Raw genomic sequence first — 16,038 nt, 5'->3', positions numbered from 1 at the left:
TTTGGTAATGATTCCAAAATGCATCTTATATTACCAATTTCTGCTAACTCTTGTGAAGTATGTAATCCTGAAGAAAAATTTCAAATTTTACTTTTTTTGGTCGAATTTGTTGGTAAAAGATTTTTTGTATCCTTTTTTATGAATTTTTATGAATCATGTGATTATCTTAAATAATAAACTTCAAAATATTGACGATTTTATAATTTTCTTGGATTTAAAGAGTACAGACACCGTTTCAAACATCACAGTTCATTACTCCTATCAATTTTCATGTCAATAAATGTGCTGATTCGAAAGTGACACGTAAAGTCCTTTTGTAAAGAAATAATCACCCCCAAAACAGTCATCAGATAACACATTGGACATCCACATATGTGAGCCAGTGACCCGAAAAAATTAATTGTCATTCTGTATCGTTAATACCTACATTTCTATCTTATCTGTTGCTCTACTTTCCACGCAGGTGATTATGTGGATTTCCCATAGCCATTTTTATCCTGTCAGCCATCACAATCGACCTTTTTCGTCATCATCAACCTGATAAACTCAAACAAATCAATCAACAAGGAGTAAAAAAAAGCGCAGCTTATTTGTTCCCTGATGAGATCAAGATAGAAAATTCTATTTTAATGACAAACCATACTTAATGCTTCCTCTTATTTCAGTACCCCAATTTTAATACAAAAATCCGATATTGATTGAGGATGGAACCGTTCCTAACAATTTAGTAATAAAAAGAAAATCTTAAAAGATAACAACAGGCGCCTCATGTGTACATATCCGCATTAAGGACACTCTTGAGAAATTTTTCTTTCGTTCCTTTTATCTACTTCCTATTATTTTCATCCTCTTCTTCTACCCCAGCTCCGGTCTTTTTAAAAAGTAGTACCATGCATTGTACTGGCACATTTTTATAAACATTGACACAAGGATGTTGGAAAGATGCTGAATAGAAATGGGAATACCGTAATTTTTTTTGCTTCAAGTATTTTGAAAGAAAGCACTCGACATAATTATAAGGAAGAGTATCAGTAGAAATCCTCTAGGATATACACAAGAATAAGGAAGAAATTAAATTGAAAACCGCTATTTTACTTCCAATGTTGGTATTTTTTATAGGAATTGTTATGGGAATTGTAGGAAAATTGTTCAATTATACATCATATGATGATTCATATACTCAAGTTGTACAGCCGTTGCTATGCTATTGAATGACTCTACCCGAGCGACGCATTGCTGCGAATCACATTTTTAAAATTGGTAAAAATCAGGCCGTCAGGGCAAGGTCACGCCTTAACGTTAATGCGGCGATATAGCGGTGCCCTAGCAAGTATAATGGTACACTCACAAGCAAAGCAATGCCTAAACTAGCACAGTGTGTAGATCGAACCTTACATCTTCAAATGCAAAATGATTCTGATAGTATTTGCCAAAATCAGATACGCATAGATGCATAGATGCAAAAAACTGTAGGCCTGCGCATCTGGGCGAGCCCTACATTCTGACAAAACAACCCTAATGAATCCGCAGTAGTCTTACTTTAATGCTGAATTTATGTTCATACACAGTATAAAATCATACCCGCTAAATAGATTGTTGTGTTTCCATGCGAATAAATAAAATGAACTAGAATTGAACTAAGAATATAAAACATGGAAAATGGGGGGAGAAGCATTAAGAATGGGGAGAACTATCGACAATAGATACAGTATAATGTGTATAAAATTGTATGTTTCTATAAGCGGAAAGAAAATGTAAAGCATACACACGTCGCGGTTTCACATAATAAAGTACACAAACTTGTATTTCTGCATTTAAAATAAACAATTTTTTTGGATTTTTTTTTCTACAAAATCAGCATGATGAACAAGGTTTTTATGGATAAAATAACAATAGGAAAATGAATGCGTGATTGCGGCACGATATTTTTTTATACAAATTGTTTTCAAAGTAATAACTAAATTTTCATGACTTGAAGGTATGACTATACAAACTTTCATTCTTTAACTTTCAATCTACTAGAGGGGAAAAGTAAGCTGAATTGGAAGCAATTTACACAAATTGAATTGGTTGAGGAAAGTTTTTGCAGTCAGGCTTGAAGGTTTTAAGGCTTTTTCGTGATGTATTGATTAAATTTGAAAATTTAACGGAAATTAAATAACTTTTTCGTAAATTATGATTAGGATTGTATCTAGGGAAGGTGAGTTTCTGAGGCAGAGTTGCAAAACAGGAGCCTGTGACAGGCAAAAACCTTACAAATTCTTGAAAATTTGTATGGTTTTGTCACAGGCACTTGTTTTGCAACTATGCTTCGAGGCACTTCATGCTGTACCGATTATTATGAACATTTTTGTCCAATGTTGCACATCATAAGAGCATCGCTCAAAAATAGGTCAAGTTGATGTTTTATTGGTCATTTTCATGATTCATTTGAGGCTGTTCAGTTATTATGTTAGGTGAAAAATTTACTATGTAACCCCCTCCCCCATTTTTTATAAGAAATTCTGCAATTTTCACTGTTTGAGGCGTAACAAACCCTAGATAGCAAAGAACACACTCTCAGAGGCAGCCTAAGCTGATAGTAACGCCCACGAACATGCTCATTAAGAATATTTAAGGTGAGGAAGCTCTCGAGAGCTTGTTTGGGGAAATTCCATTCCCTCCATAAGAACCATACATAATAAGTCAACGGCACCATTCTCATATAACTCAAATCTGACTCATTTTCCATACAGTCATCCCCAATACCATAACGATCCCACAAGAGCTGTAACAGTTCAGCTCCAAAAATACTTGAATCAATACCAACCCTAAGGGCATACAAATCACCGATGGATTTTCATTATTTGCTGATATTCTATCGTGTTTGTTCTAGTACTAGACCAACAGATATCGATAGCTTTTAACTGTACATCCATATCACAGCCTAGCTATTTTTATCATCCACACGCCAACTTCATAAATAATTCAGTAAGAAAAACAAATGGATTTTATGACAATGAATATTACATAACACTTTTATGCTTCATTCTTTCAATGACTTAATAAATATTTAAGGAAGTTATTAAAGTTGAGAGGGAGAGGCAGACATGCTATAAATATGTGATATATTTGACTGTAGATAATGTGACATGAAAGAGACAAATTGTAATAATTTGAATATCATAAGCAGTAATTACGACATTAATTGTTGGAATCAATTAGGTCTAAAATCAATTAAATTATTTTGATCATAAGCTAAATTACTAATTATTATCTGACCACATAATTATCGATATGAACAGTTTGGATAAGGAATTTTAATAGGCACTTAATTTCAAAAAAGGAATTAGATTAATGACATAAATTATAGAGTCGAGTGATGAATATTTGTTAAATTTTACTCGATTCTTGACTCAGTCATTTTCGAAATTCTTCTCTTCAGACAGAAGAGAAATCTTCAATTTATTGTATGAGATATAGCGAGGATGCAAAAGTGCTGGGAATTAGAAACTGACAGCAGAGTTGTGAAACGGCCTGATTTTATCGCTCGGCCAAAAACAATGGCGATAAAAAACAATGGCCGATAAAATCGATGAACGACCGGCCGATTCTCTCGGTCGCCGACATCGGCCATCACAACTCTGACTAACAGAAGTTATTAAAAGACAGATCCAGCTTTTGACAAACTCTAAATGTGACAATGAGCACTCTTGCGCCATTGCACAAGGAAGTTAGTAAGCTCAACAAGAAAGGCCAAAAAGTTCATGGAGAGAAGCTGTTGATAGAGATGGCATGGCATTTCGTATCGGTAATTGGCAGACGGAAAGCAGTGATAGAGGCAGTTGTAGAAGACATCTAAGGGAAGTCTTGAATTGCAATGGATGTCGTACAGATCCGATGAGGTATAAAAACAAGTATAGCAACCCCCTCACCCACTTGTCCACCCTCAAAGCGTTACGTAATAAACAAAAGACCTCATTTATTTTTTTTTAAATTTCCAGACACATTAGTCAATGCACTAAAAATCCCAGCATGCAACAGTAATTAAAGCACACAAAAAACTACGGGGATCATTTTTATTCAGCATAATTTTTGGTCCCAACAAATTAATATTCATACACAAAACATGAACTCAATGATTGTAATAATAACGAACATATTTTCCACTACTTAATCTTATTTTGGATGTAATTGATGAAATTACATGACATTACAGTGTCTGCATATTTGTAAAATAATTTTGACTATGCATACATTTATGGTCCTGATGTTTATATCCAATTCATTTTGTCAACTGTCAATATCTGATCGATAAGTCAATGTTGATGAAAAATATGTCGGAGTTCATGCTGAATGTCTCCTGTGTGGATTGTATGAGATGTTATGTCAATGTTACTTATTTTTACGGTACACATGAGAGTTTGATATTTGGAGTATTTTAATGATATGTCGTGTTTGCGGAAAATTATTGTTTAAAAAATTTTTATTGCCATTATTTGTGGATTGAAATGGGATTTTTTTTGTCGATTGTTGAATTTCTTTTATTTGCTGAATTATTACATGCCGTAAAATCGACTCATTTATTAGCTTTTATTTGTGTATTACCGCATAGACTTGATTGCAGTTATGTAGGATTTCTGAAAAGTGGAATATCCAAAACGTTTTTAGTCTTCAATTTTAGATTAGCTCTATGATTGTTGTGAGTCGAAGAAACTCGGTGCTGGAATGATTTCGTACTTGGGGATCTAATTATTGTGATACCGATCAAGCAGTTATGAGTCCGAGACTCTCACTCTCACTTGTTAAACAATCACAGCTTTGGAATTCAAATAATTCTCTGGAGCCTTGACCTTGGTCTCTGTCTTGGCTCATAATTCTGTTACTATGTCTTACGGTGGGGACAGAGGAGTCAAAAACGCGAATTTCGTGTTACATGATTTTAGATCGTTCCATTCATACCTTGATGTGTCCTAATTCTAGTAATACAAAACCATAAACCTCCACCAATTCCATAAAATTTGAACATCATTTGTGAATAATTACTTGAAAGGAATTTCTCATTCGAGATGTAAATTTTACTGCATTGAGCTACATAAATCTCATATTAATTAACACACAAAATATCTACATATAAAATATTTCATAAATGCTCAAAATTCATTCAGATTTATTTCATAAATAGTTGCATACATACAATATATTATCATGCATTAACACATGCATTGAAAATAATTAAAAATCACAAAGCACCCACTTTTTACGCAACCAACTGTTCACAGGTATTTTTATGTACATATTTCAGTACACAAAAAAAATTTTGCATGTTATTTAGCTCATTCAATCTGCTTTCAATCTCATCTGAATTATTTATGTACATATTGAATATTATTTTGATTTTAATATTTTTTCTAGAGCAAATTCGCGTTAAAATGGAAAGTTTTGCATAACGACAAAAAATAAAAAAGGCAACGCTGGAATATTTATGAGTTGAATGCAATTTTGTCACCAATGAACCAATGCAGTTGAATTGAAAAATCAACCGAATTTTATGTTTTTTATCATTTTCTTCTCAAAAAACCCATTCAGCCGAGATAAAGTATTTTTAGCATAATTTTTTGCATCCGATGTGGTTGTGCTGAATCGTTTTTGAATCATTGAATAAAATTATTGAAAAATGCGTCATAGACATCATCAAAAAAAATGCCACCCACGTCTCAATTTTGCTGATTTATTTTATTTGCCGCCACTCTTTCGATTCTGATCGTTATATATCCTGTCGCAAACAACAGCTTTTTATTGGCTTCATTGCTTGAGGAATTCTGTTGGTGACACAAATCGAAAATAAATTAAATGACGAAGTGAGTCATAAAGTTTGTCAAAAAAAAGCATTCACTCCTCGGTTCCCATTCAAGCGGAATTCTTTTATGTTTGGGATGTTTGATGTGAAATTAGAAGTTGAGCTTGCCAAGTTTGACGAGAGTTATGTATTCAAATTGGGACAATTTGTAGAAATTTTTGAGAAATTTAGAAGGAATTGCTTGGTTTTGCTATGCTTAAAGGGTACTATAGCCCTAGGGCCGCAACAAAGTCACTAACCTGAAAGTACTGTAGTATGGTCACATCGAACCCAGAGTTGCGATGACAGGTACCTGTCACAGGTAGAGGTGACAGGTTCTGTCAAAAGATGACCTGTCACAGGTCGTTACTTGTTGACAGATAATTTTATTTGGTCTGGCACATGCCTGACCTGTCGCAGGTTTCGTCTGTCACAGGTGATGGTCTGTAGAAAGGCGCGACACAGGTGATGACCTCTCACAGATGGACTGTTTCTGTTGACCTGTCACAGATTCCCACTCTGATCGAACCCCTCATATTAGTGACAGTAGAGTGACATCGAATTCTTATTTGTAATTTTAGTCAAGACGATCTGCAGAACAGCACATAATTTCATTTTTAACTTAAAATGGCCGAAAACATACATCATGTTGCTGTCAGGGAACCCTTGCCGGTAATGCTTCGACATATCACCTCCCTAGCAACCACATTGTGTGGCTCGGGCTTTAAAAAATCACATAATACATTAATTCTTTGATAGTCATTGCAGAAATTTTCTATAAATTGAAACAATTCCACAAGAGAATAAATTTAAATCCAAAAGCAATTATTTGTCTGAAAGTTCCGAAAACTTCCAAGGATGCTATCATTCTATAATGTCACAAAACAAAACTATAAATTAGTTTTCTACACATATTCGTCCAAGTTCATAAGCAACAAAATGACAGTCACATTAAGCATGACTACATACATACATATAGAGAAATAAAACTTATAAACCATTTAGAACTTTGACTTAAAGCTGATGATTCTGACATATTGTGTTGCATTATGAATCGTAATGTTATAAATAGTGTTGTGCAATTTTTCATATATGCATTTAGTCAACAGCAGTTACTGTAAAGGAAATACAATAATTTACATGAATTTCAACTATTTTCCAATGTTGATGCTGTAAACATTCAAGTAGTTGTACGAAATATGGATTTTCTCAAATGTGTATTTTATAATGCATATACAATGTTATGTACCTACACATATGGCAATTGCTAGTGAACGCAAATGTAAAATTGTATTAAAATTTATATCCATAAAAAAAATTATTTCCATCATGGCAAAATGTAGTTTATAAAACTGAAAAGGCGTGCGAAAAAGTTTTGTATGTGAGACGAAAAAAAAAATATATTTATGAGCTTTTGTGGCATGGCATTAAATTGCAATAACATCTGTTGGAATGTCTATTATCAAATTCAGTAGAGATTGTGATAGATTATGGGGTGGAAAGGAAATGCTACATAAATTTAGTTCAACGTCATGACGGTTAAATGAATTTATTAATATAAATGTTTGGGATTGTTGACAAAAGTCTTGATTGTTCAGGCACAGGATATTATGCGACTTAGTTTAAGATGGATTATAAGCCCGAGCGACGCAAATGAAGAAGGCTTCGTCACGGAATTTTAAAGGCCCTGGTGAACCTCTTTTGTCAATACCAAATGGAAGTCGACCAAAGTTGGCAGTCATGTGGACGCCATACTTTGTGGATAGAAAAAGGTCATGTGGACGGCAAAAGAACTCATGGTAAGAAGCTGTCGATCGAGATAGTATTGCATTTGGAATCGGAAATTGGCAAACGGTAGCCAGCGAACTGTGAGAGGTCTTGGACGCAATTGATCTGTACGTCCAGTGAATTATGAAAGCATGGATGCCAAATGGAGTTCCAGAGTTCTTTGTCACATCCTTCTTCATTTGTGTAGCTCAGAAAAATATTGAAATACCTAAATTTCATCGATCATCTTTAACAATTTAACAAAATATGACGCAATATTCTGAAAAAAAAAAAATTAAAAGGTACTTGAGGAGCTTCAATTTGAACGACTTTAAAACTCTCAAGGTTTCGAAACAAAAATGAAGAATTCCCCATCCTCAAATGTCAATTTCTCGCATGGTGAAAAGAATAACATTTTACCAAAAATTTTCGTCTGAGACATTTACATTCTTAAGAAGAAACTGCATTGATTACAGACTGAAATTAGAAAGTTTGCACAGGAAGGGAAGGCTTGGAAGTTGCGTAACGTTAAAAATTGGATTTTTGAACTGTCTTAGCCAAACATTGATGAAAAATCATTAATCTAAATTTGTACTCTGTAATGAAATTGGGGCAAGTACCCTCAAGCGTTACGTAACTTCCAAACCTCCCCCAAAGTAAAAATAAGACTTAAATTTTTTTGTTAAAGAATTTTCTTTATTTTTCAAAATTTACTTTTCAACATTTTCTCATTTTCTGTTTTGTCTCCTTCATATAATTACATCATCCTCATTTTCTTTGTTTGTTCCATTTTTGTGTATCTTTATTATTTAAAATTATGCTTTCATCTTCTTTCTTGAAATATACAAATTTTTATACTTAATTTTCTTTCTTTTTATATTATTTACAATGGTTTCCTTTTTTTATTGTTAATACATCTCAATGTCATTTATGTCGATTTAATTAGATTCTGTCCCGATCGGCATATAACTGAGTGGAATAGGCTGCGATTAGTCGAATCAGAGTGTGGCCGTCTCAAATTCGAGTTTTTCGACTTTAGATTATCGAAAAATTTGAACATTTTGAACTCAACTTATTTTAAAATAAAAGTAACGGTCAAAAAAAATTTAAATTTTAACGACAAAAAATTTTTTTTGAAAAAATTTAACGGTCGTTTTTGAGATAGGCATACTCTGAGTCAAATTTAAATCTACCGCGATTTTAGCTTGACTATTGTGGAATTTGCTATGAAATATTAAGTTCATTACTATACATATTTATAATCGACTAACCGCATCCTATTCTACTCGGGATATTGAAATGTTGTCACCACAACGACGAGGTTGATGCAAAATTTGGATGTTTTCACCTAGTGACTCACTTTAACAGGCAAATAGGATGGTTTAATAGTACAGCAATGCCATTACCCCGAATAGCACAGCGTTGCCGTCACGTCGACGCTACGTCGAAAAAAGTGCGGCGCGACGTGCATTTGACGTAGCGGCGCCATGACGTCTACCTAAAGACGGATTTCGTCTTTTTTGCCACCTTGTGCTATTCGGGTACGGTGCCTAAAAGTGGTGACTTTGCCTTTTAGGGTCACTTATGTTTAAGGATACTACTATCTCGTCGCTGTGGTGGCAAAAAATCAACTTATGCCAATCGGGTATGTTTTTCAAACATTCGATTTTCATTGTCATATCCTATCGAGATCACGTTCATGAGTAAGACCTGTGTGAAGGTAGAATGAGGTTAATCTGATGCTAAGCCAGGATTGTGATTAGCTTGCAATTTAGTTCAACAACACCCCATTTGAATAGTCAGGCTTTCTATCTAAAATTTGTCATGAAATCTTGATAAATTTTCATTCAAGTCTCCTCAATAAACAATATCTTGAGCACTAAAGCGTGAGAGAGAGGCTATAAAGTGAAAATATAATCTGATATCATTTTATTCTGTTCATATCAATTTTCATCATTCATTTAAGACGATACTTCCTCATTCAGTTCTAAGGTGACTTAAGCACAACATCATAAAGTACTTTTTAATATTTTTCAACAACTTTTTAAAGAGTTTCATTGAAAATAAGGAAAAAAAAAATTTAATCCTCTTTTCTTAAAGCTCATTATTAGGTACTTCAGATGTGAGAGAAAATTTTTAAAATTTTAAGGATGAGGAAGACATAAAGGAAATTGATCAGTAAATAAGTTTAGTGTTATTAAAATTATCGATTTTTTGGGATTGAAAATTTGTTTTGAGTTTTGAAAATAATTAGGGTAAATTTGGAAAGACTTATTGGGGTTGTACATTAATGGTGCTATGATGGGTATCTGCTGCATGGCACTTTATAAAAAAATGAGACTTTGAGCAATTTTGGCGACAATTGAGAAGAAGAAGGTGCATAGTCAGAAGAAGATTAGACTTCATAATGTCCAGGATCAGGATCGAGACCCTCTGGACCCTACCAGGACAAATACATGCTCTCGAGAGCTTCCTAATCTCTAATATACTAGATGAGCATGCTAGTGAGCGTTAATCTCAGTTTCCTCTACTCTAGAGAGCATGCTTTTTGCCTATTAAGGGGAAAAAGCCCCATCCCATCCGATTCCCTTCCAGAATCATCAATCGCCATCATTATAATACGACCCCTAAGATGTTTGACTAAAGGAATACAAATTGACCCAATAAGCAAATTTCCCATTTATTTGTACACACTTCAAATCCCAAAACACGCTCCAAATTTAGATCCTCTTGAGTATTTTGATTCCTATTATTTTTCTTCCGCATTCCTCTTTGCAATTTTAATTTCATTAGTCCAAAAAAAAATTCCTTGAGGATTATCAACAGCCTCGTAAATTCCTCCCGGGATTTCAATGTCTATGTACAAAAAAAATTCAGTGCGGTCAATTTAAACAACAAGCGTCTTTCACTTTATCTGCTGACACAAAGAGATTAAAAATTTTTTTTGTGTGTATATACATCAAGCTGCGGTTTTACTCGCTTTTAAGTTAATGACAACACAAAGTTTAATGTCAACAGAGAAATATGTATTTCGGGTGTGTGTGTGACTTAGTACCAAAAATCGTTGATTAAAACTTTTTTTTGCAGTCGGAACGAAAATTGAAAAAAAATCTGCGGGAATTGAAATGAGAATGGAAATGATGTTTGATTTTTGCATGAAAATCTCGATGTTCACGTGCCTTTTTTTATTTTAAAAATTGAAAACGATGAAGAAAGTATTTTAGACACTAAAGGTGTATTTAATGTCATACTTCCATTCTATTAGCACGCTGTTATAAAATTTTTCGTTTTTTCCCCCTGCCATCATCACAACCCTCAAGTGTCTTACATAAGCTTCAGTACTACATGTTCATAAGTATATTGAGATAGATAAATACTTCCCATTTCGCGTTTCGCGATGCTGTAATTTTCTGTACTTTCTTCTTCTTCTTTTTTTTGCTCCTGTATACGATCTAGTAGGGAAAAGAAAAACTTTTCTGTCGTCGTTGTCATTTGCCACAAACATAGTGAATAAGTCTCTCCGTTTAGCTTTTTTTTTTTGTCGCTGCTTATGATGTTTCATAATTTTTTTAGCTTGATTTTTTGGCAAAGTTAGAATTTTTGTTGATCATTTTGTGGTTTTGATTTTATGTGGTTTAGGAACTTTTGAGAGGGTTTCTTTTTGGTAGATTGTGTTTTTGAATTTAAGGTAGGAATTTTATTTTAAGTCTTTAAGGACATTCTGCTATTTAGACAACTTGTGCAAAGAGTTCTTTGACCTAATCAAGTCATTCACCTTTGTTTAGTTTGTTGTTTTAGCTTCTCATTTTAAAAGTTAAGCTTTAGAGTCTGTTTGCAAGTTTGAATCCATTAGATATTATGAGTGATATCCTCAATGGCATCCTCAGGGAACAATATGTTAATAACGAATCCGAGTGGGACTTGGACCTACATTCTACGAATCCACAGTCGCATGTTTCTTACTACTGAGCTATCTTGGGTTGCTCAACTCCAATTGGGAGTTCTCTCTAACCAGGAGTAGGCAAAGTGCCATGTATAAATTATACATCTCCTAGTTTGCATATAGCGTGCTCTCAGAAGCAAAGGAAGGTGAGAGCAACGCTCATCTAGTATATTTTAGGGTTTGCCAAAATTAGATGCACATAGATGCAGAAAACTGCACATCTGGGCGAACCCTAGTATATTTAAAGTGAGTTAGCTCTCGAGAGCATGCTATTTGTCTGTTAGGTCATCTTCTGTATCCCCCTTACTACTGCACTCCCAATGATATACCGTTGAATTGCCATTACAGAAATCTCATTCCAAAAATTGCGAATATTCCCCCAAAAATCACAAATGCGTCACAAGATTTCCTCAATCAATGACTATCCCAACTCATTTTATTTCTGTTCAAATATGAAGTAAGTATATCGGTATATACGTAAAACACAGAATGTTGGAACTTTTTAAAAAAAAATTGTCGTTCTTCGTTTTATACATAGAATCTGATATGTAATTTAACTAAATTGTTTTTATTATGCTTTTGAGATATTTTCCACCAATTTACATTTCGTGTGGCTTTTTTTTCCCTCGCTTTCATTCAGTTCGTTTTATGTCAGGGATCAATTTTTTTTTCATTCTTCCTCTTTCTCTCGCTTTGCCTTCTTCTTGAACATTTTCTCGCGTTTTAAATGCGGATACAGACGAGAGTGTGGAAACTTGTACGATTCAAAAAAATTTGCTGACAACAAAAATTGAGGAAGTTAAAATAATAACACGGAAGAAGAATTTGGTTGGAAGCCTCTGGTGATGTACTTTATTCCGCATTTCAATTCATTTACAAAATTGCGCGGTTTTTTTCGAAAGTTTTTCATACCAAAAATTAATGTAGAGTGAAAATGAATTTATTTGCTGTACTGCTTAGTATTGTGGACTAGGTGGGGACACTCAAGGCTTGCTGTAGTTTAATTCTGAACATTCTTCATGATATTGATTCTAATTTGTTACCCAAAAATCCATACATAAATTATAACCCCCCAAAAAAAGTGTCAAACCTCTTAAAACTAAGATTACTTCTTACTTCTTACCTAAAAATGTGATTCTTCTTGTTAACTGTTCCTCGCTGTGACTTACATTCTCATCATTCACTGATGCTGTATACAACTTCTGTTTTTTTGCGTGTTGATATAACTGCTTTCATTAGTCGCATATGAGGTTTTTCTTAAGTGCTCTAAATCTTGATAAAGTTTAACAACGTCAGCAATTTTAGACGACTTGTACACTGTGAGGAATATTTTGATTAGAATGCTGAAGATGGTATGGACTTGAATGTCAATTCATCAGATTAAAGTTCAAAATTATGAAAAATTTCTCTCAGTGCCTGCCTGACACAAAAATCATTACAATCCCTCTATATCTCTCGTACTCTGTTCTTATGTGTTGATAAGTGGCATAAGCCATGATATTATTAATGTTGTTGTTGTCTTTGTCGGTTTATGTCTCTTTAATTCAATTTGTCAGTCATTCCTTTACTAACGTGGTAGCTGAATTTTAAAGATTTTTATGACTTGTGGGAATTAAAAGTGAAAATTGAATGGGAATTTTGAAGGGATATGAGACATGGGATTATGGGACGAATATTTTTTCGGGTATCAAGCTTTGATATAAAGTTAGGATCAATGTCATGTCACAATATTTCCATTAAATTTATTTCAAGTCATTCCACTCTAAATTGAATTGATTTTGATTTGAAATCAAAGCAGGATCAAATTCAGCTATCATGTTGAAACCTTCAATTGAATTACCATAGTATCAATTGTACAGCAATTTAAATCAACAACTGTATACTGCATCAATTAGCGGTAATATGAACTTTTTGACCTGATTTCTTTCAAGGTTCTTATTTCTCTTAATTTTTTTTACGTAACTTTTTATATTTTTTTATTTCCATTTTCTTCTCAGGTTTTTGTGTTTTATTGATTTTTTTTTTGTTGTAGATGCAACTGAAGATTGCAGATGTTTTTTGAGAATTTACGTAAAATAGGTAGAAAAGTTTTAATTGTTTTTAACCAGTTTTGGGTCATTCACTTAAGATGTCAAGCTGGTATGGGGTTCAAAAACTGACACTTTCGAGAAATGGTTTTGGATTTAAAGTTTTAAGCAGATTTGAATTTTTTATTCTAAATCGACGACATTTGTGAATGAATTTTGTCAATTTTAACTTCTCCAAATCTTTATCATCGACCATAACTGATTATGAAATTTTTATTACTTAATTTCTCGTCATTTTGTCTGAAACAATTACAGCACAAAATCAGATTTTCTCAAAAAATTGACACAAATGATTCTTAAGATGACAATAAGATCTCCAACAGCAGAAAAATCCAACTTATTACTTTAACTGTTTCAGAATCACTTTATTTAATCTTTAGTCTACATTCAGCTACAATATTTTTCATTCATTAAATTAATTTCTATTGTTTTATTTTTTAAAAAAGTCATATTCTATCCTAAATTTTTGTTACTTACTAAGTGTTGTTGAATCTTTTTCATTTTTATGTACACATTGTGCAGAATTTGATTAGTTTTTTCGAATTTAATTTGGAAAAAGTCTTTCGATCTTTATACAAAAATTAAATTTTATCGAATTGATGATGTTTGACAATGGTTGGAGTTGGATGGATATCCCGAACGACACATGTGAAGAGGGCTTCTTTAAAGAGCTTTAAAGGCTCCGTTAAACTCATATGGATGCCAAACAGAGGAAAAGCTCTATGGTGGACCCTTCTTCATGTGTGTTGCTCGGAAAAAAATATCAGCAATATATATTTCATATGGTCTAAATTGTTCAAATTGTTTAATTTTGAAATGTTAAAATTAATTTGATTTTAGGTATATGTATTTATGCTGAATTTTGCAGTTCGTTAAATTTTTGTGGCAATAATTTTGACAATTGAAGCCCATTTACATCCATTTTAATGACAGCATTAAAAAAATACCCTCATAAATATGAAAATTAGGTTAGCAGATGACAAACACATTTTATTATGTCCATCATTGCGATGACAACTGATTTATTCAAATATTCATCACGGCTACAGATATCGGCGATGATGAAACACTCAATAAAGCTCGACACTAATTAGATTCAATGAGAATGGAGGGGGAAGTGTTGATATACTGATGGAATTTATGAATAAAATCCAAATTTTTGAAATCAATAGCTATTTATGGACATCATTTCCATACAATCCCCCTTTAATGTTTAAAATTAAGTGACCAACATGCAAAATGTATCATCAATATCACTCATCAACACATTGTCATTATCATTAATTCAATCATTTATTATTGTTGCTGAATTTATGTCTGTTGTCTTGTCACAATTAGAAAATATTATCTTTTTTATATAATTTCTTTTCTTTTTTTTTATCGTTCTGAATAATTAATTAGCTAAATACAACTATTTAACATTATATAATGTTCATGTCGCCATCGTATGCTGCGACGATAAATGTAACATAATAATGTTATTGATAAAAGCAACAATCGATTATAGCCTAATGATAATGTTGATGCTATGCCATGATGCATTGCAGCGGGATGTTCTCCTGAAACAAAACGAGAGTTGTTCACTAGTAATAAAAGTCAAAGATTCATTATGTGATAAATATCATTCATCCATTAATGCTCAATTCAGTCATTTACAATCTCATTTTTAGGGCGCCCTTTATTGGATGTTGGAAAGGAAGTTTTGTGTCATGAACGCATTTTTTTCTGCAATCTTACATGTTTAACTTCAAGCTTAAAGTGATTTACTTCCGAAATTACTTGGCACATACATCACGACTGACTCAAAATCCTTCAATTTAACTTAAAAATCCTCCCTTTTAGGATATAAGAAAAACTTTTTTCATTGCCGATGACTAAGATGAGATATGCGAAAACATTAATGTCCATTCTCGTCCCATTCTTTCAATCTTCTTTTGCTTCAATTCATTTATAAATAAAATGGGGAAAAGAAGAATAAGAATAATGATAAGAAGATAAGGAAGAGTAAATTTAGCACTAATATCCACCCAATCCATTTTTTTGGATGAATGACTTCTCGTACATTATCTTGGAGATTGTTAAATTTATAATATTTTATTTTCATGTATGGAACAAGGAAGTATATGGAAGTATATACTAACATACATGCAAAGGAGTGGAAGTAGTTGAGATAGAGAAACTTCCGAATATGGGCGTTTTTATGATGTCCTATACATGTATTGGGGTGGTTGAACTATAAAAATGACTTAAAACTTCTATCCTAAGTGACATATTGAGACATATTCGAACTGATAAGGAGCATGCTCATGAGTATGCTCACAAAATTGAACATGTTCATTTATATGGATTGAGTATGCCCATGAGAACGCTTATTTAATGAGTATGCTCATTTTCTGTTACACTATGGGCCCAAAATGGCAAAG

At 33.0% G+C, this 16,038-nt stretch overlaps 1 protein-coding gene across 3 annotated transcripts in view; it reads right to left on the bottom strand.

Annotated features, from left to right (window-relative positions):
- Nucleotides 1–8,318: 8,318 nt before the first annotated feature.
- Nucleotides 8,319–16,038, bottom strand: part of LOC139095611 (zwei Ig domain protein zig-8-like) — a 74,102-nt gene continuing 66,382 nt past the window's right edge. For 2 of the 3 annotated variants that reach the window (XM_070646998.1, XM_070646999.1), the window contains exon 10: nucleotides 8,319–15,174. In XM_070646998.1, the coding sequence (XP_070503099.1) occupies nucleotides 15,017–15,174 (158 nt within the window). In that variant the 3' untranslated portion in view covers nucleotides 8,319–15,016. The remainder of the gene's footprint in view (nucleotides 15,175–16,038) is intronic. The other variant, XM_070647000.1, reaches the window with a different exon arrangement.

This window comes from Chironomus tepperi, unplaced genomic scaffold, assembly GCF_022539635.2.
Source record: "Chironomus tepperi strain 1889 unplaced genomic scaffold, CSIRO-AGI_Ctep_v1 contig_367, whole genome shotgun sequence".
NCBI classification, from domain to species: Eukaryota; Metazoa; Arthropoda; class Insecta; order Diptera; family Chironomidae; genus Chironomus; species Chironomus tepperi.
Note: the sequence above shows the minus strand (reverse complement) of the source record. Positions and strands in the feature narration are given on the sequence as shown.